General features: G+C 41.1%; 1 protein-coding gene across 1 annotated transcript in view; it reads left to right on the top strand.

Moving 5' to 3' along the window:
* TTC12 (tetratricopeptide repeat domain 12) overlaps positions 1 to 19,332 on the top strand; it is a 22,608-nt gene extending 3,276 nt beyond the window's left edge. The window contains exons 2-21 of the mRNA XM_009329557.1: positions 410 to 555; positions 1,163 to 1,193; positions 1,743 to 1,820; positions 2,334 to 2,455; positions 3,243 to 3,302; positions 4,280 to 4,351; positions 5,981 to 6,041; positions 6,336 to 6,524; positions 7,101 to 7,170; positions 8,289 to 8,377; positions 9,457 to 9,625; positions 11,268 to 11,360; positions 11,565 to 11,628; positions 12,620 to 12,754; positions 13,304 to 13,405; positions 14,166 to 14,234; positions 15,180 to 15,281; positions 16,162 to 16,261; positions 18,047 to 18,272; positions 19,169 to 19,332. Of these exons, the coding sequence (XP_009327832.1) occupies positions 410 to 555; positions 1,163 to 1,193; positions 1,743 to 1,820; positions 2,334 to 2,455; positions 3,243 to 3,302; positions 4,280 to 4,351; positions 5,981 to 6,041; positions 6,336 to 6,524; positions 7,101 to 7,170; positions 8,289 to 8,377; positions 9,457 to 9,625; positions 11,268 to 11,360; positions 11,565 to 11,628; positions 12,620 to 12,754; positions 13,304 to 13,405; positions 14,166 to 14,234; positions 15,180 to 15,281; positions 16,162 to 16,261; positions 18,047 to 18,272; positions 19,169 to 19,244 (2,054 nt within the window). The 3' untranslated portion in view covers positions 19,245 to 19,332. The remainder of the gene's footprint in view (positions 1 to 409; positions 556 to 1,162; positions 1,194 to 1,742; positions 1,821 to 2,333; positions 2,456 to 3,242; positions 3,303 to 4,279; positions 4,352 to 5,980; positions 6,042 to 6,335; positions 6,525 to 7,100; positions 7,171 to 8,288; positions 8,378 to 9,456; positions 9,626 to 11,267; positions 11,361 to 11,564; positions 11,629 to 12,619; positions 12,755 to 13,303; positions 13,406 to 14,165; positions 14,235 to 15,179; positions 15,282 to 16,161; positions 16,262 to 18,046; positions 18,273 to 19,168) is intronic.
* Positions 19,333 to 20,125: the final 793 nt, after the last annotated feature.

The following is a 20,125-nucleotide window of genomic DNA, read 5'->3' as shown; positions in this document are numbered from 1 at the left end:
GGCGGTCGGACTTTGGTGTCTTCAGGGAGGGTGCTAGGGACTGAAAGAAAAAGGGGGTGGGTAAAAGGAAGGCAGAAAAGGAATGGAAAAGAGGAAGATTCCCGCCCCCCCCCGTTCCCAGTTCGTTTTATGCGAAGTCTTCTTATGAGCTCGGCCGTCGTGAGGCTTTGCGGATGCCAAGAGTTGCTTTCTAGACCTAGGAATTTTTATAATGCAGAAGCTGTAGGTAGGTCTTGGAAGTAAGATAAAGTTGTAGTTGTAAATGCTTGCATTTACAAAGGCCGTCCTGGTCACCGGTGCCTTCAAAAGCATACGTCACCAGAGGCACAGCTGAACTCCCGGTCCCTCCGGGATCACTTAGAGTCATCTGTGTATGTGTATCTCTTTTTTTTTTCCATCCCCTTTTTAGCCAATTTAGTGCAAGGCTTGAACTCCACAGACCCAGCTGTCAAGGAAAAAACTATTGCTGAAACAGAGAAGAGGCTCCATGATCAAGAAACTAGCAAGGAGGAAGAAAGCAAGACTACGGTGAACAGAACAGTCATCAACACACGAGCTTCTGTAAGGGTTTTTTTCCCTTTGAAGTTAAAGCTGGATGCAATTTAGGTCTTTTAAATAACACTAATTCACGTTCCTTGCCCAGGAGAAAAAATTTTGAACAATACTTACAAGTATGTTCTGTATGTGACTTTATTTTCTTTGCTAGTTATCTTATTGGGAGGTACTTGATGTCATGCTGTCTTTGTCTTAAGACTGCTCATAGCACAGAATATTTCCGTTGGTTTTATCCAAGTTGGATGCAACCACTGAGGTGCCATAACTCGTAGCTTTTACCTGCGCTTCAGGAACTTGAGCAAAACCAGTTGAAGACGCAAGAATCCCTTCGTTAATTTCATTAGGCTTTGATTCCTGCAGTAGGGTTTGGATTTCAGTGACTTGACTCATTCAAGATACAAATGGAAGCTTTCCAGTAACGTCAAAAAATACTAAGTCCTTACCATCCTTTGTTTAAGCGCCAATTTGATCTTCCCAGTACGCATCAATCTGGATATTTCAGACGCCCTGTAGCTTTGAACAACTTAACCGAGTGTTCCTTTGCTGCTACGGGTTTCACTGAAATGTCTGTATGTGTACATGCATGTGCTGTGTTTCTCTTTTTTAGGACACGGCAAATGCAGAGGCAGCGGACGCAGGTAGGACAGCGCTCCCTCTAGTATTTAGCATCTCTTCAATCTGTTTTAGCAGAGGTGGAGTAAGGATTGCTGTTACTTCATGCAAGACCTAATTCCACTCCGGCCAAAGTCAAAGCTAACTTTTCTAGTGACTTTAATCAAAATTCAGTCAGATCTAGGAACACGCTTGAGGATCTTACCACTACGGCTGTACCTGTTCATAGGTAGGAAGCTTGTTGGTGTAGTTATCATATTCTGGCCTCTCATCTAAAAAGTTAGTATTCTGAATTTAAAAGGAAACAAGTTTATCTCTAGAGATGAGATACTTTGGGGCAAGTATGCAAATCCTGAGTGGTAGCATGGTCTTTATGTGTAATAGCTTGTCATTCACGTTCCAGTTTAATTGTTGAAATGTCCCCTTAATATTGTCTTTGTAGAGAAATGACTCAGAATTACCTTAGAAATGACTTTTTTCTCATCTGTAGATTGATTTTAATGAGGCTTGCTTTTTTTTTTTTTTTTTTTAAAAAAAAAACAACCTAAAATACCACCGACTCTCCTGGCTCAAAGATGGCTTTCTGGCAATTTTGGAAAAGGATGCAAAAGAACGAGCTAAACGAAGGAAGAGAAATGAACACTTAGCAAATGGTAATTGCTAAAGGCTTTTCTAGCTAATGCTTTCAAAAACTACTTAGCAGGAACTGGGCTGATTTAAGAGGCTATCAAGCTACTCTGTTATTGCCATTCTTATGCACACTGAGACAGTGCTTTGGTTGTCTGAGACCAACATCTTGTCCACAGCGTTGATTAGCTGGATATGACAGGGTTCTATACTTCACAGAGTTGTTGCAACCTGTTCTTCTCCATACTGTCCTCTTTATGGTAAGGGTTTGGGAAGGAGGGAGCGAGTTTCAGTATTTCAGAGCTGGGCTGGGCAAAGACAAATGCTCAGTTTTCCCTCTAAAAGAGGAATGGGGATCATGTGCGCTGAATAGCTCAGTAGCCCCTTGCAAATAATGGCTAATGAAGTCAGCTGCAGTGGAGCTGGACTGGAATTTTGATGATTATTCCAACAGGAGAATAAGGCCTCTGTTTCCTCAGTCACCATTTGGGGAAATAAAAAACGAATGTTATTTTGAAGGCATGTCTGTTGTTTTGCAGCTCTGAAAGAGAAGGGAAACGACGCCTTCAGGAAAGGAGACTATGTCACAGCCATTCAGAGATACACTGAAGGTCTGGGAAAACTGAAAGACAAGCAGGAACTTTACACAAACAGAGCACAGGTCAGCATGTGGAAATGAGCTATCGCTATAGTGCTTTTAGTGTTACTTTGCCAGAATAGAACCCAAAGAGGATTGTTCTATTATCTAAGTGAATTTCATAAAAGGTAATGTATGTTGCATTACAGGGAGGCTTAAGAAAGGGAGCAAACAATTTTTCCTGGCCATCCTCCACTACCAGGAATTAATGAGTTCTGCTTTGCTGCCGCATTATCAACAGTAAATTTTTACTGTGGCTAGAAGTTAACAGCGAGACAGTGCAGACTGAAGGTTTTAATCGTTTTACAAACTTAACAAAAGAGTTGCAGAAAGAAGGTCATTAGAGGGGTAAATTCTTCCCTCTCGATCGATGTGTCTGAATCCCTTGGAAGCTTTAGTTCTGCTGTGGCTAGTCCTTCCTGAGGGAGCGTTCATGTCTCCTCCGTCTTGGATGTGGCACAGGTGAATTTTACTTTATAGTTTTACTTAAATGCACTGATTTTTTTTTTTAGGGATCACTTTTATAACTGTAGAATGTTAACATATGCTTTGCATTCCCTACTTGCCTTGCATCATCCGTATGTGTGTATTGAGTTTTGTTTCACTGAATTTATTCTAAATTACAAGCTCCAAGGAGATGGAAGACAAGTTAAGAAACAGCTGGTAATTACCCCCCAAAATTGATGGCTAGGCAAATCAACGGTTTAATTTTTTTTTTTTTTTTTCATTACCTAATGTTTGTACAGTAGTTAGCGGAAGTTGTTTGAAGTATTCTAATTCTTCTGCCTGGACTCGCTTGGTTTTATTTCAGGCCTACCTGAAGATGCACGAGTATGAAAAAGCCATTGGTGACTGTGAATGGGCATTAAAGGTAACTTCAGGATTCTGCCTCTTGTGATTGGGTCAAGTGCTCCTGGAAGGCAGGTTTGTGTGTAACTGATGATATGGAGACAACTTGCTAGTGGAAATGAAAGAATGTGGTGGTGGTGCACAGATTCCTGCATTCCGAGTTAACTTGAACAGTATAAAGCAGTTAATATTTCAGTGCTGCCTGTATGCAGAAGCTTTTCTAGCTCTTCAGAGCTTTTAATTAACAAGTTTGTTATGAGTGATAATAAGCTATTAACTGCCCACATTGGCACACGATATTTTGCTCATCCTTCTAAAAAGGGAAAAGGGACTCTTTAGCTCACAAAGATCAGATCTGGTGAGGAAGGTAAAGATTATATAAAATGCCAAAGAGGCGAATCCAAATTCGGTTGTGTTACATCAGTGATGCCCATGACTGCCACACAATTAGCAGATTATTAGTAATACTGGCGGCATCATTTCAAGAAATCAAGATCTTTGACACATAATTAAACTGGAAAAGATCACCTAATCTGTTAGTGTTGAGCTGGATGTTTTCTCAATTATTTTCGTGCACAGCTAATGAAAATCGGTACTTATTTCATTCCTGGCAGAACTAATCAAAAGACATATGGAAATTCTGTTGTTACAGAAGTTCTGCGATTACAGACTTGTTGATGCAGGCCTTAACATTATGTAGTCGCATGAGAGTCTGCTTGTATTGCCTGAAGTGCAGTTTTCTGGGAAGGATATTAGCATCAGCTGCTTTCCACCTTTAACCAGACCAAAGCCTATGTTCCTTGCATAGGGAAGAAAGTTGGTACCTGGAAGTAATAATTCAGCATATAAACTTGAGATGCCTCTAGTAGATAGTATGAATACCCTCTTCTGTGCTTACAGTCATTTTGGGCGGCTATAACCATTAATCAGAAGGCTGGAAAAGATATTAAAAGGTTAAAATTTCTAAACATGTAATTAATAATTCCTTTTTTAACACAGTGCAATGAAAAATGTATTAAAGCCTATTTTCTAATGGGGAAAGCTCACCTGACACTTAAGCACTACAGTGAGGTAAGCTGACTGAATCTTGTGGCCGTGGGACCATGTTTTGTTCTGCTTTTGACGTGATGTTCTGGCTGAGAGGGAGAAATTTGTGATCTTAAGAATCAGACAAATGAAAGTTAGTTGAGCCTTTAGACTTGAGAGAAGTTTTCTGTGCTTTGCAAAGACTAATAGTCCTAAACTCAGGTCTTCTTTCCACGTCTTAGTAAAATAGCCTGTATCCTTTACTTTGGTACACACAAAATGTAGGAGGACACTTCTGTGTAGCTGTGTCAATTTGTACTCTAATCAACCTCAAAAGAGTAAGGGAATTTTCTGTTTGGTATACATGGTTTATCTGGTGAGAATTTGTCACCACTTGGCTGTCAGACACCAAGACAGCAAGCTTTACTCCGGTGCTGTGAGGCTTGAGTCTAAACCGGAGTGAGTGTTTCAGGAGCCTGGAAGGTTTGTGTATGTGCTCAGAGAACCCCGTGTTTGGCGCTTCTGTTGAAGTGCTTCAAGGCTGATATTAGCACTGTGTGCTCAGGGAGGTGGTAGTGCTGGAAGTGCCGTATTTCAGCTCAGGTAAGAATCAGAATGAAGGAGTGCCCTTGTCAGGTACTGCAGACTCTTGTGACTGCAGTCTGCTAGCAGTGACTACATTTTCCCCAAAGAGACAACTGAGTAAAATGTATTTCACGTTTTTATCCTAAATTTTATCCTCTGTGCAGTGGGTGTTATTAAACTGTTGCTGCATATAACTAAGAAATGATTGCACGTCACCTGTGGATGAGAAAAATCTCTACGTATTTCAAGTTAAGTGAACTGTTAAGATGAAAGATGCTAGTGAGAGCGATACCATTTTTTCCCCAAGATCCTAGTGAAATGAATGTCAAACAAGAGGTTTAATTCAGCATTTCATGTGTGAAAACCTAATGGAAGCATAAATACTGTTAACATAACGGAACGTTCTATTAACAAATGCTTAAGCTTGAAATAAACTGCCAGATATTTTAGTACAACCCTGACCCTTCGTCTCCAACAATAATAAAGAGCCTGAAGAGGAGAGCAGGCAAGCTCGAAAGTATTGCTGATCCTGTCAGAGACGACTTCACTAGAAATAACTGTAGAGCATGGACAATACAAGTCTACGTGAAATCCACCTTGAGGGGTTCTTGGCAGCTTGATCTGTGAAGAAGGTTCTTCCCTGTTGCGCGCTTGGTGATCATTTTAATTCTGAGCGTATGCTCAAGATACCAACATGCACAAATAGAAGATAAAGATAGAAGATGCACAGGTCTGATCCCTGCTGATAGTTACAGTTCCTACAGTTTTAATGCTATGCCTCATTTTCTGTTTTCTCTCTGGAACTTTGCTTTTTTGTTCCTACTAGTACGTTCCTATCTTTGTACTTGAAATTTTCCTTTTAATTTGAAATAGCAGGCAGATGTAGGGACTGAGAATAATATTCAACTTACACTTTCAATTATGAAAGTTTTGACCTGTGTATCTCCACAAATTTTATTTTTCACGCTTACTAAGTACTGTGGCCCAAGAACTTTGGAGCTTAAACAGGATGACTCTGACTAGGATATAATTTTTATCATCTTCCCATTTTTATCTTAAATTGAGAGTCCGTTTCTTTTCTCTGTTAAGTCCAGGCAGTGTTATGAGAAGATCTTACAAATTGACCCCCAAAAGGAAAGCCTAACTAAAGGTAAGAAATAGAAATTTTTACACTGTCGTCCCTTGTTTTCTGATCAGGATGGAACTTAATCGAAACCACTGTTCTGCTCTTCAGGACTTTTGATGGAGTCTCTTCATGCAGCTTTTGTTTCTCATTGTTTCTTCTTTAAGCTCTGTTTCACTCACCAGAGCCGCGGGTCATTCTGTACGTCTGTATGTAGAAGGTAGTGCTCTCTCTGTCATGGAGTCAACTTCATTTTTTACTTGAAACTGGACCGTATCAAAACATTTAACTGCCATGCTTCATTTTCTTTTGAATTCCAAGACTGTATGAACGAGGTGAACTTGGAGGAAAAAAGAATGAAAGATGAAGAGAGAGCAATGAAGGAAGTTCAGTCTGGAAAGCTTGCCGCTCTGTCCATAAAAGAACTGCTGCAGAAACTTGATAGGCCTGACCAGAATATTCTTTACTATACAGGAGGGATCAGACTTTTGACAGGAGCCGTGAAAGATCGTAAGTAGTTGATGCAAAGCTTGTTGATCATGGGAGTTGTAATCCAAGTAGATGAATACAAGTGGAGTAGCTTTTAAAGGAACATAAAAACTATTCCTATATTTAAAACATAAAATCAGCTATGTTTGATATTTCAAAATTTACGGCCAGTAGATCTTTACATATATTTGTTAGAACTAGACTGATGTAGCTGAGCTGTTAAGACTTCTTATGGATTTGGGTCTCTTAAGTGCTCTTTCATTTCTTCAGAAATATTTGTAATTCTCTGTTAAGGCACGTTGATTTGCAAAGCCAGTTTCATGTTTCAGTCTTCCTAAAAAGCCTTTAACTTGAAGTCAATTGTTCTTTAGAGCACCAGGCATGAACTAGAGCGGTCTTCAGCTTCAAAGCTGCTGCTACTTCGAGTAGCGTTCCTGGAGTTTGTCCCCTCTTTTAACAATGTTCTTTCCCCAGAGCTGTTGATCCAGTGACCTTTTCTTTTAACACTGTGTTGTAGAAGAGCAGGAGCCTGCCTTCACAATGATACATCAGCCAGATGAATCGTAGAGCTGATTTGTTTATCTCTGAATTTTTCAGGCACTGAACAAACTTTATTTAGAACAAACAATGGATTCAGTATCCTCAAAGACAACGAGATTGTAAGACGGTAAGAGCTCTCCAAAGGAAAACAGTAGGGTGTTACAGCACGAGGAAATGAAAATACTGTTTTCAAGAAACGCAATCGCCTCTTGACATGCAGATGAAATGATCAAAAGATAATGTAATAACAGATTTTAATGTCTGAATGGACTGACTTATATCTGACTCGTATACAAACAGTGCTCTCTCAGATGCAGTGAACAGAATTAACGAGTTTCTGCTTCTGTCTCCTATTTCTGTACCGTTACCCTATCTCTCATGGTGAGAGCAGGTTTGTAGAAAAAACTTAATATAAAAGAATGTCTGAAAGCACTTAGTTGCTTTAAGTATACCTGGCTAGACTCCCTGGTGCCGTTAATTGCCATCAGTAAATATTTGGCCATATAGCTCTGTAGTGTAGCCTGTGAAGCTCTCTAATCCTGTAATCAAGGAAGAGGATCATCTCTGTGGACTGTATCGTCTGCTACTGCTGTATTTTCTTGGTAATCAAGAAACAAATCTGACTAATATTTATCTGCATTGCGTTATAAACTTTGTCTTTAGAGGGATCTCTTGTCTGACGGTATATTTGAGTCGGGTTCAGATAGATAATGGAAACAAGGCGTGCAAAAGATGCGATTTGAAAATTTTGCACAACTAAGTTGGTTCAGAACAGCATGGTCTGGTTGAGAGAGAACTATTCTTTAAGGTTGTCAGTGGGACTGCAGCACAGAGACTTCCTTAGGATTCATCAGTATTCTGGGTGTTGGCTGTAAACAGGCTGAAGAGATGAAGCACCTCCAAATTTGCACAAAGTTTTTTAGGCCCTGGCTATTCACAACTATCTCGGTGCAGAACTGAATTTATCACCTGTATCGTGCTGTGTAATGCTCGTACAGGGTCTGTGTGTGTTGAGGGTAGAGTAGAGCTAGTAGATGATAAACTTGGTCTCAGGGGAGGTCCTCTGCAAAACAAGTCGAATAGTCCTAAAAATGTTTAACCGATGAGCTGGGTTTAGAGCTTATGAGCTTAAGTGTTCATGTGGCAGATCCTCATCTATGTGGGACTTTGCTGATTTCCCTAGCCAAAGAACTAACTGTTTGATCTGTCCTTTGCTCTTTTTACGAGCTAACTTTTCTAATTTAGGGGCTTCTGTGGAGAGCGAAAAAACCCTGCTGAAGTGGATCTGTCTGTTTCTCTTCTCTTCCTTTGGCAAGCTGTCTGCGCTGGGAATGGTAAAACTATGTAATCAACATTAATCGCCGTTAATATGGCACTTACTGTGTCTAAAACTGTTGCTTGGCATGAACATCACTTTCCCAGAGCACCTGGGTCTAGACCCTTGCTGTAAAGAAAGTTTTAGAGGTCAAATGCAAGTGTTTGAGGTATACTGCTAACAGCCACCGCAATTTTGGCGGTTCTGTGCATCACAAAATGAAATTTCCAGTCTACTTCTGTGAGCATTTTAAATCTACTGAAGGGGTGGAAAGTAAATTCCCTGTGATTATTGCTGCTTTTAAGATAATATCACTTGTATCATTTTGTCTTTTTTAAGCAGTTATTCCAGCAAAAAGCAGAGTTTTATAGAAGCGTCATTAGAGAAGGCTGAATTCCTTTGGTATTCGCAATCAGTAGTCGTTAGGCAGGTGGCCCGTGCCTCTGTTTTCCAGGGAGTATACACGTAGATGAGAAATGGTCTGGGGTGGTGGCGGGTGGTAAAGTGGTGCAGAGTGCCACACAAGGAAAATACAGAGTGCTTGGTGTCAGCGTCCGTGACTTGTATATCACGGGATCGAGCTGATGCCCAGGAGAATATTCATGCTGCAAGGTAAGGGGAAAACCCGTTTTATATTCTGCCTATAGGTAGTTAGCAGTAAATACAGAGTAATGGGCTGCAGGCTTGTGTCGCTTACATGTTTGTGCCTGGCAGGGCAGTGTACTATTGTGCCTGAACAGCCTGGACCCTAGCAGTTGATGAAGTGAGGAGCACTTTGTGCTCAGGATTCTGGTGTCGCTTTGTTTGAAGAAGCGCTTGGTGCCTGAGAAGCTAGCATGTTGCTAGCGAGAGCAGAAATTCAAACACCAGTGTATGTGTTGAAGTAATGGAGCTGAGAGGAGATTAGTGGCTGTTCTGCCTTACCATTGCTCTGCAGGAGTGTTATAGACGAACACATCAGAGTGAAAGAGCACATTAGTGGATGAAATAAAGACGTTAAACCTGTTAAATCAGCACCTAGGGAATAAACAATTATAAGGGTAACGGTGATGCCATCGTGTGTGACATTGCTCTTAGATCTTCTCTTTTTTTTCCCAGAAGAGAATCAGCGTCTTCTATTGACTCACCCTGATGTGAATGCACAGCTGCCAAAACTGCTTTCTTCTGGGGTACCGGAGATCCAAAAGGAGACATTGGCGCTAATTTCTCTTTACTCAGAGAATGAGAATGGGAGGAGACTGCTCGTCAGGCACCAGGACCTAACCAAGTAATAAACACTGCTGTACCTCAGAAAAATTTCCTTAATGCCTGGGTTCACAGATGTTCAGAACGCATTCCACTAGCACCAAGGTGACAGGCTTTCTGAAAGGAGCACAATGACATTGAGACTTCTGTCCTTGAGGGATAGGCCTAGCTAAGCAAAAGCGAGTTAGGTGTGTGGGGAAAACTATAGTAAACTTTGTGTCTGAAGATGTCTGTGAAACTAAGTAGAAAGGGCTTGTTCCTGAGGACGTTCATGTAACTTTGAGGCATAGTTACCTTTTTTAAACCAGTAAGCCTGTGTTTGTCTAGTGCTTAATCAGGAGCTTACACTGTTGTCTCTTAATAGCTCATGGTTTCAAGCTGCGACTCTCTCCTCATTTGGTAATTGGTATTTCCGATTATTCAGTGTTGCCATGACTCACTGAGTGGAGAAAGAAGCAACAGTCTATTACCTTTATCCTATTGTCCTGCTATTTCCTTCTAGAGTTAAGCAGAGGAGAAATTTTAATTTACTAGTTTGCACTACACGGTTTGAAGTAATGGATGAACAGAAAAGATTCTCCAACAGTTGTACACACTGCACTACATTATATACAACATCATTCCAGAGACATTTTTCCTTGGAGGAAAGGTTAAAGAAATGAGCCACATCTGAGAGGATGCTTATAAAAGGCAGATGTGCCTTTAGAATTAGAAGCCTTCACTGTGGCTTGAAATACCAGGAGCCTGAAAAATCTTCTGTCAACTTCTGAAAGAGATCCTGGGCCTGATTGCTTGAAAAGAGTTAGGATGTTCAGAAGGTAAAGTTGCAGATACCGAGCTTCTCGGCAGTTAGGCTTGTCATCAGGAAGAGACGAGACTATAGGTTCTCTTACTGTGCTACGAAGTTGGAGAGGAGCGGCAGAGAATTTCAGCTCAGTAGAGGAGCATGTGGAAACCCCAGCACATGTCTGCAGAGGTACTTCTGTTCGGCAGAGCTTATGGGGTCACAGTCTGAAGTCCTGTGAGTTGCATGCCGTTCAAATCCCACAGCCGCAAGCTCACAGTATTCTAAAAGCTCAGAAGGTGAATGGTATGGTGCTCTTTTTATTCAGGCAGGAGATTAATTTTTCTTTGCTACTATAAAGCTTTTTAGTTAAACTCCTCCAAAGACTGTTGGGTTTGCTCAGCATGCCCTTTTAAGCTATGCGGGCATCAACACTGACACTCCCTGCAGGCCTTTACGATCTGTTGAAGCTGTTCAGTACTGGGCTGTGCTGATGGTGTTCTCGGCCCTGACTATTGCGTTCTGCTTGTCTGTCCCTAAGATGTTCGCCAGCAGTGAAGCAGCTTAGCTTCAAACGTCTGTGAAGCTTGCATGCTGATGAAATGTTCTAATGCTGACAGAAATTGGTACGTGTGTTAAAATCACTGTACTTGTGCAAAGAGGGACAATATTGCATGAGAATCCAGTGCCAAAGTATTGTTCTAATGGCAGTTAGGTGTCTGAGTATGTTTGGAGGGCCTAGTATACCCAGCTTGGTCAAAACCCTCCTAAACACAAAGGAGTTTAAGATCATAAACTGGGTTGGTGCGCTGAAAATACAATTTTGATCTTTAATAATTAAACCAAAACTCACACAAATTTTTTCGGTTTTTTTAATAAGATGGCTGCAGATTTTGATGACGTTTGTCAAGAGCACTGATGCCAGGGCTAGCAGTGCCATGAACATACTATCTGATTTAACTGAAGAGGAAAGGTAACTTACATTTCTTCATTCTTTCTTTTTTATAAAGTTGTACTTTGAAATGTACTAAGTGAGCTAGTGGTAGAGGCTGTTGGCCGCCTTTGCTGTGAGGGTACATTGCTGACCGATGTTTACCTGTCTTTATGTTGCTGTTGTGTTTTATCTGTGATTTTTGTCTAAAGCTTTAAGTGTCCAAATATGGCTTTCTTTCAACAGGTTCAAAAGCCAGTGTCGTGTCACGCTTTCCACAGGTGTTTTACCTTTATTCGCTCAGTTGCTGGTATGAAAGATCTCAGTTTCTGTATTTCTGGTTTACTTTTGTGTAACGTCTTATGAGCGCTCTTTCCTGTTTTACAGCCAGTTGTTCCTAGACAGAACCCCTCTGCGGTAGAACTACAGTAGTTGCTGTGTCTCTAGTTCTGTAGGCATAAGAAAATCCGGTTTTGTCATACACTTTCCTCAGGAAAATGTTCTCAGTCTCCAGTACTTAGTGCTTGGTTTCTACGTATTACAAGTTTTGTATTCAGTGAAAACTCTGGACTTGGTTGCAGATTCCCACTGCTAATCTGTCAGGCCAGGATTTCACCCTCAGCTTTGTGTTACGCTCTTCTTAATGTAACTTTAATCTGTTGTCACCAACTGGTTATATCTTGGATAGCGACTTTTTCTGTTTCTTTCTAATCTGAGAGATCGGGGTGTAGAGATGACATTAGGTCACAAGGTAGAGATGCTTAGTGGTTCAGATCCCTTTCCTGGTTGTCGTTTATTTAAACTACAAACTTACAATACCGTTGGTGCAGAAACCTGTCCTCAGGAAGAGGGAAGATGATAGGGAAGATTGGTTCTGTTGCAGAACGGCAGATATAGCTGGAAAGGAAAATACTTCCACTTCTCCAAACGAGCACCAAGACAATGCAATAATTACAGCATTTTTACATTGCTTGTTGCTCTCTCCTTTTGAACATACCTTACTGGAATTACAGCTGCAGCAGAGGCTGGTCTGTCCTGTGACCAAAGTAAGCGATAGTAGGAAATATTCACAGTCTGGGGTTAGGGACCGCAGAATCCAGTCGCTTCTTCCCAAGACTCTTAAAACCTCGTCGGGAGATTCATTGTGAAAGTGAGGGTGGCTTGCAGACTTTGGACAGGGATTTAACATAGGTGAGAGAGATTCTGGAATCCCATTTTCTATCGCCAGAGGGATAGGAACATGTATTTGTTGTTTCCTTGTCATTTGTTCTTAATTTGTTATTCCACTCTTCTGTTTTTAGACCTCCGCCAAGCTGGTGAACCGGGCAGCCCTTGCCCGTTGCATTGGCATCATGGGGAATCTGTGTGCAGATGTAGCCATTCGAATGCAGATGGCCAAGTGCAAAGAGTGCTGGCAAGCGTGCTTAAAGCTTGTGGTAAAGAAACTTGATGGCTCCGTAGAATACTGTTTTCAGCCCTATCTCCTGTGGAAATGGCACTTGTGTGATCATGTTTGTCTGCCTCCCCTAATAGTTCTGAACCCTTCACGGGGGTCTTTCAAATCTGGTAGTTGGATGAAGGCCTCAAAGCGGTCCGTCGTTCACGTTAAGTTGTGGATGGGTATATGGGTGGAGGAGAGCTAGTGGTTGGTTATTGTAAGCAGCCCCTTTCAGGGTAAGGGTGTGGTGTGAACTCGGTCCTCAGAAACTAAAGAATTCAGAGGGTGGGAAAGGATCTTGTTAACTGCCTAAACATCAGAAGTTTGGAGTGTGCGGCTTTACATACCAAAGTGAAACAAACACAAGGACGAATCTGTATCAAAAAGGCGTCATTAGCTCGGGTGCTCACAGGACTTTTTCTTCCTTCTGAGTTCGTGGTGCGTCAGGGGAACACCGATGCACCATGCAAGTAAGCACACGGAATACTGAGGAAGTGCATCTTCTGAACCTCTGAATTGATTGCGCTCTTCTCTCCTTTGTACACAGGATGAATGCTTTGATGTCAGCGTACCCAAATACCAGGAGTGTTTGTTTGCAGTGCTGGGCCTAATGATGAACTTACTGCTTGAATCAAATGTGATCATCCAGGTATGCAAGATCTGTGAATGTTCTTCGGTAGTGTTCTTCTTATAATCACTTCCTCAGAGATTCAGAATTGCTTGCGCAGTTAGAGATCCTCCTCCCTTCTCACTGTAAATGGGCCTGATGCTAGTTACTGTAGTCATACCAGAACTTTCAAATAGAATAGGTGAGAGAATGACCGTGGAATGTTGTGATCTTGCAGTCTGTACAGGGAAAAAGAGCTTGACTCTGTTAGATGGATTTAGAGCCCTCTTTCACATCAAGCGTGCTGAAGCACTTAAAGGCTGCCAACCTTGGATTTTGCTGGTGTTCAGTTAATTTTTAATTTTATTGGTGTTTAAGGTTATCATTAAGGGTAGTTGACAATTTAAGTAAGCTAAAAAGTGACAAAATTTACAAAATTTTCTCCTCCACCGCCACCCCCCATATACACACAGTTACGAGAAAAATACAGTGTAAAGCACATACAGTACCTTTCCATAGTGGTATAAATGTTTTGTTTGGTCTCCAATTATGGACTTAGTCTCCAATTATGGGATATTCTTAGATGCTTGGCACAGTCCAAAATTATTTAAAACTAAGGATTCTGTCAAGAAGGAGGAGTTTCTTATTACATCTGAGTGCTGAAGTGGTAGTAACTTACTGCCATGTGTGCCCTGATCTCCATTGGATTCTGTGTTGTAGAGTACTTTGTCTGTTAACCCATTTCTGCTCTAACGCTTCCCAGCAATCAGCTGGACCTGAGTTTTTCCCATTGTTGTTTCAGTACTTTGCTGTGGACATAAGTGGCCGGTGCATGTCTCTCCTCAGGGATAAGGACGGAAGGATTGTGACAGTAAGTGGGATATCTATGGACTAATGAAAGATTGTATTAGCTGACCTGACCTGACACTTCAGTGCAAACTGCTGCCCTAGAATAATAGAATCGTTTAGGTTGGAAAAGACCTTTAAGGTCATCAAGTCCAACCATTAACCTAGCACTGCCGAGTCCACTACTAAACCATGTCCCTCAGCACCACATCTGTACGACTTTTAAATACCTCCCTGTGCAAGTCTAAAGCATTCATAATTATTAGTAGTAAAGAAATAATATACCACTTATATTATTCAGATTTTTATATTGTTTGATGCAAGAGGTTCTCAATGTTCTCTTGAAAGCTACTTAATAGAAGCTCTTGCAAATCGTTTAATCCTTAGGATGGTTTTCAATATAAAAGTCTTAAAAAAAAAAAAAAATCAACCTAGAAGCAAAGGAGCGAGAACAATTTGGGTATTTAGCAGCTGTTTCTTTTTACAGTTCTTTTATGTGAATCATACCTAGGAGATTGTACTCCTATTAATGGTGTGTAACTCCCACGGATAGCAGTTATTCAAGGCAAATGGGTAGGAGCAGATGTGGACTCGGAGTCCGTTCACCTCTCTGAACTCACATGAATTGTTCTGATCTGTTTTACTTGACTCAATACCAGCAGTACTGGGCTGGTTTCTAGTAGGAATTTGTTTCAATAAATAAACATACAGGGAGTTGTCCTGGTCTCGGTTTGGTCTCGGCTCTCCCTACACTGAGTCTTTAGAAGCTGTGCCGAGTTCAGTTTCCAGTAAGCAATAAAACAGCCATGTCCTAAAGATGTGCTTCGTTATATTTCTGTAAATGACTCCTTTTATCACTTTAAATACTTTGGGTTTATTCTGCAAAAACAAAATAATTTGAAAACTCCTTAAAGTTGTCTGGACAAATAAACTTTTTTTTTTCCTTCTCTCACACTGTTTTCTAATAAAGAGAGCCATTGGAGTGCTAAGTCGCGTCCTGCCAGCATCCTCCTCGGCGGTAGAAGAAGTAGTGAAAGGAGGGGTGGTGAAGAAAATGATCAAATTCTTGAAAGTAAATTAATTTAACAAAATTCACTGTATTTCTGCTTATATTGTCCCTTAAGAAAACCATAGCTGCCCCTGTGTTTAGCCTCCTTTCGCTAGAAGAAAGACCTGTGCAGTCACTCTGGCTGCATGTGTCTGCATCTGTGTTGTCCATCGTAACAGTGCTCTCAAGTTTAATTTTAAGCTAGGGAGCCAGTTTGGAGACTAGACTGCCTTCTGTAGTCTGATCCATAGCCCAGATTTTTCAGTTGTTTCCGTATGAGCCAGATGCCTGTGCACAGCTCTGCTTGCAGAGACCTGCAAATTCAAGAATCCGCTACCGCAGGCCCAGTTGGAGGATGAAAGCTTAAAATTGGTGTGATCTAATTCGGACCACTGAAAAGCAATGGAGCCCTTTCCACTGATTATCAGTGACTGCTGATTCAAGCTTGGGAGCAATTTTTCCCTAACTAATGCGTATGTTAATCTGTAGACGCTGTTTTACTGTGTATCTGTGTAAATAGCAGAATGTGTATCTACCCAGGCTGATGTGGATTCTACAGATTTGCTAAGATGCAGATAAAATTAGCCTAGAAAAAGGTTGTGACACTCAGCTTGGCTCTTGTAACTAGCAAGCATCAGAGGAGTTAATAGTTTGAAAGGAATCGGCCTCCAGAGATTCAGGGAATTTTGTATGTTCGTCGCTGGCAGGAAAGAGGTGGTTCTTGTGTCATTTTCAGCCCGTTTTCGTCTTGAGCTATATACTCTACAAAGGTCTTAATTTGGTATTTGGGCTTAGGCATGAGGAATACCTAACTAGCTCCGTGGTACCTAAGTTATTCTGTAACCTTGAGTAAGTTGGGCTATGAACTGTGTGTTAATGTATGCTTTATTCTAATCAAATCTAGGCTGGAGGACAGATCACATCCAATTATGCTATAAAGACCCTATCCATCTGCACCAGAACTAACAGACAAGCTCAAGAAGATCTAGTGAAGTCAGATAAAAGTAAGTGACAACTTCACTAACTAGAGACTGAAGGCAGAGATGCAATCTCAGTATCGTCCAATTACTTTCTTCCCCTCTAGAACGGAACTGAACACTGGGTTTTACTCTTGCAAGCCTTGAGCCATGTTTTCTGAGTAATGTGCTGTTTTACCTCCTGAGATAGTGCTCAGTGAGCCTTAGCTCTGTGTGGGGATGGAAGTAGGCACATCAGATAATGAGCCTGAGTTAGAGAAACTGTGCTTTACTCTAGTAAAATGGCTTGATATGCTTTTTCAGAGCCAGAAATATGTATATTTTGAAAAAAGTGCTTGTAAACTGTAACTGAAATAGGTTGTATTTCCCGAAGTTAGTGGCTAAAATAAGAAACTTCATTTAGACATCTGATTTCCAGAGGTTGAGGCTGTTTATAGTTTCCTTCAATTTGCATGTGGATATTTGGCCTGGTATTAAAAGGAAATGGATATGGAGACAGAGTGACGATATCAGACCAGGCGTCTTAGGGTATTTTTGAGTATATTTGCTCTAGTCATGCAATATAACACTACTTAAATTGCTTTAAAATCCAGATTCAATTAATGCTAATGTAACTACAACAGAGAATACTTAGTTTTATCTAAATGGTTGAACCTGTCAAGAAACTGTCAGCTTGTGTAGTGCAACTTGAACCCTAAGGATTTCCACTCATTAAAAGCCTCTCACAGCATCATCTTCCTTTTGTACACCCCGTATTAGTTTCACTGTCATCCGTAGATGAAGCTTTCATTTCCTCAAATTAGCAATAAGCCTTCACTCTCATTCTTTCCACCAAAACTCTGGGTATTAATCTTGTGAGAAGTCACTATTTCTTACTTTCGTCATCTCTGTTTGGCAACCCAGATGTTGCCCTGTTGCTAGGAGCCTGTTGGAATCAAGCTATAGTCCCATGGCATTAAATTGCATTCCAGCTGGGCCACTTAGTTCAGCTTCTGCACCAGCCACTGTTGCTGTTTGGAGCAGCACTGCCTTTTCAGAAGATATTATTGCAGCAGAAAAGGTGGGATGTCATCTGGAAGAACAGATGGGACCATGAAAGAAAACCGAGGCAAACTTGTGTAACCCTCAAGGAAACTTCATGCGTGTGAAAGCCGTGGCTGTATTTTATTTAGAAAGCAGTCCATCTAAATGTTTCTAGGTTCTGTGGCCTGAGATGTTGCTGCTGCTTCCAGATGCCAGCAAGAGCTATACAACTCTGTGTCAAGACTATAGGCAAAATACTCTGCCGCTGTACGTTAGGATAGGTTACAGAAGTAGATGAGCTGAGCTGCTTTATGTTAGCTAAGGATATATAGAAAGCTTTTTTTATGTTCCTTTTTTCAGCTATTCTTTCCACAACAGCATTTCTGTCTTAACACATTTAGCTTGGTAGTATAAGTGCTCTACTCTGTGCTTGCCCTGCTAGTACGGTGGGGTGAGAGGCCAGTGCAAGATCCTGCAAGCAGCAAAGGTGGCATGTTCAGTTTCAGAGAAATATTAAACAAATGCAGAAACACAAGCTCCATGCTAGAGAACCTCTTAGAGTGTAGGTTCAGTTTTGTGAGCAAGACATCTAGGCAGGTGAAGCTGAGACAGCATCCTGGATCCTGAACCTTGCTATGAAATTCCCTTGCTCCTCCAGGTTTTCTAGAAAAATGCACAACGCGGAACAACGCTCACTCGCTAGGAGTTTAGGTAAAGACAGGAGAAAATATCAGTGCTACTTGAACAAATCTGTGTGCGTTCTGTACAATTAATCTCTCTTTCTCCCAGGGTTCAGTGTGCTGCTGAAGCTCTTGGACTCAGAGAATGAAATGATTGTGGGAAACGCTGCTTTCTGCCTTGGTCAATGCCTTGTAGTTCCTGGAGCAGCAACGTCCTTACTGAATTCCAATGTTGTGATGATTTTGTTGAAACATGCTGGTGGTGATGCTGCAAGAACTTTAGTGCAGGAGAATGCGGCAATTGCTCTGGGGAAGCTTTGTGTCGCTGAACCAAGGTATTGTAAAAAAGAGTATTGTTCTCCTGCACCATCTGGTTGTTATTAGGTGATAATTCTGGAAAAACTGACCAGTGTAAGTCAATTCTCTTCGTAGAGCAAGCAGGTACAGGGCAGATGATTAGTTTATGTAGATACTCCATGAAATCTATGACCCGTCCTCCAGCTAGAATTCCCACTTGTGGTACTGTCCCCACAGTTCTGCTTTAGGGTTCCTGTGTTGTTAGTTGTCTGTCTTAACATGTTTCAAGGAGCTCATTTTGCACTGCTTTCTGATGTTACCTGTGCTGGAAGAACGGAAGGAGGAGGAGTGGTGTTATAAGTTTGTAGAGGTCAGAGCGATAATGAGAGCAAAACAAAAGTATAAATGTCAGCAAAGCATGTCTGCTGCTGCCTGCCAAGAGTATGCCAAGCTCTAGCTAGCTACAAACTGTCAAGTGGGTCTTGAACTGCGTTCCAGACAGAGGAACTGAGTTCACCTTGTTAATATACATCCTGAGCCACTGCAGAAAGCAAGGGATAGTGCTTAGGTTCCAGATATTTAAGTACCTTGCTTCTGTTGGAGGTCACAAATGAGCAATAGAGAAGGTATCTGCTCTGAGATTTGCAAAACAATCCAGAGATATAAAAGAGAAACACCTTATTTTCTTAGGTTTGTTAATTTGGAATGTCACCTATTTGAACGATTGTCAAGTAGTATTTAGAACTTTCATTTTCCTTTTTGTGGGAAATAGTAATCTAGAAACTGTTTCTCATGCTACTTTAGGAGGAATTTATCGAATGTGGCATTAAACATCCTTGACAGTTTGGGTATGGGGTATAGCAGAGCAGCGGAAGCTTAAAACTCTTGTTAGCCATCGTATATTCCCCCAGCAACCTTTCTGTTGTCTTTTCAGGCATATTTTTCAACTGCGGAAACTCAATGGACTGGCCATCCTGAACTCCGCTATGAAATACGTGCATAGCATCTGAAGTCTTCAAGAGAGCTTCGAAACGTGCTGTTAATATCACTTGCTGTTAAGTATTTTCTTCTTTCCTTTAATAAAACTAACTCAAAGCACATCGACTTTTCAGTCCCTTTTCAAAGTGTTTGCTGGTCCTCCATAGAAGCCAGTGAAACAATATCAATATAAGTATCAGGAGAAAGAAGTTAATTTCTTGTCTAGACTAACAACTAAAATAACAGCTTGCATTAAGCTTGTCTTTGCTTTAATAAATGATGTTGCCCTTTCTTACTGGCGAGTTCCCTGCTGGTTAATCATTGACCAATGGCTCGTCTAGTCTACTTTCCAGTTTGGGTCCAGTACCCGGTGTATTAGAAGAAAATAGAAATAAATTTTGAGTTGTGACTTTGAAGAATCCTTCCCCCCCCCCGCTCTGTCCTCTAGTGGTGAGATCGTGATTCAGTATGGCATGTGTGATATCACCGCACACTTTGCTTAAACCTTAAACCTCATACTTACCTGCTTAAATATGTTGGGCTTAATTTCACTAAGCGCTCGATCTTAGTGATAACTTATGACAATGAGGTTTGTTTATGAATTATGGGCTGTTTATTTTAGTAGCGTCACACTTACTGTCTTCGTAAATTTAATGGTATCCCTTGGTCCTTTACTTTTGTGTGGAGTAAGAACAGTAGTTGACCTTCCTGATCTTAAGTACTTTCTCATGGCGCCTTGTGTTCATCTCTGATCTCCTCTACAGTTACTCATCTTTTTAAACAAGAACACAAATGGCACATCCTTCTAGCGTCTCTGTTTTCTGGTGAGGTCAAAAATGAATTACTACTAATGGCAAGTGTAATTTGAAAGGAAAGGCAGTAATGCGTTGCTCTGGCCTCTTATGTGTTCTTC

The sequence above is a fragment of the Pygoscelis adeliae genome, unplaced genomic scaffold (assembly GCF_000699105.1).
Source record: "Pygoscelis adeliae isolate BGI_AS28 unplaced genomic scaffold, ASM69910v1 Scaffold268, whole genome shotgun sequence".
Classification (NCBI taxonomy): domain Eukaryota; kingdom Metazoa; phylum Chordata; class Aves; order Sphenisciformes; family Spheniscidae; genus Pygoscelis; species Pygoscelis adeliae.
The sequence above is the reverse complement of the archived record's forward strand: the minus strand, read 5'-3'. Positions and strand labels throughout refer to the sequence as shown.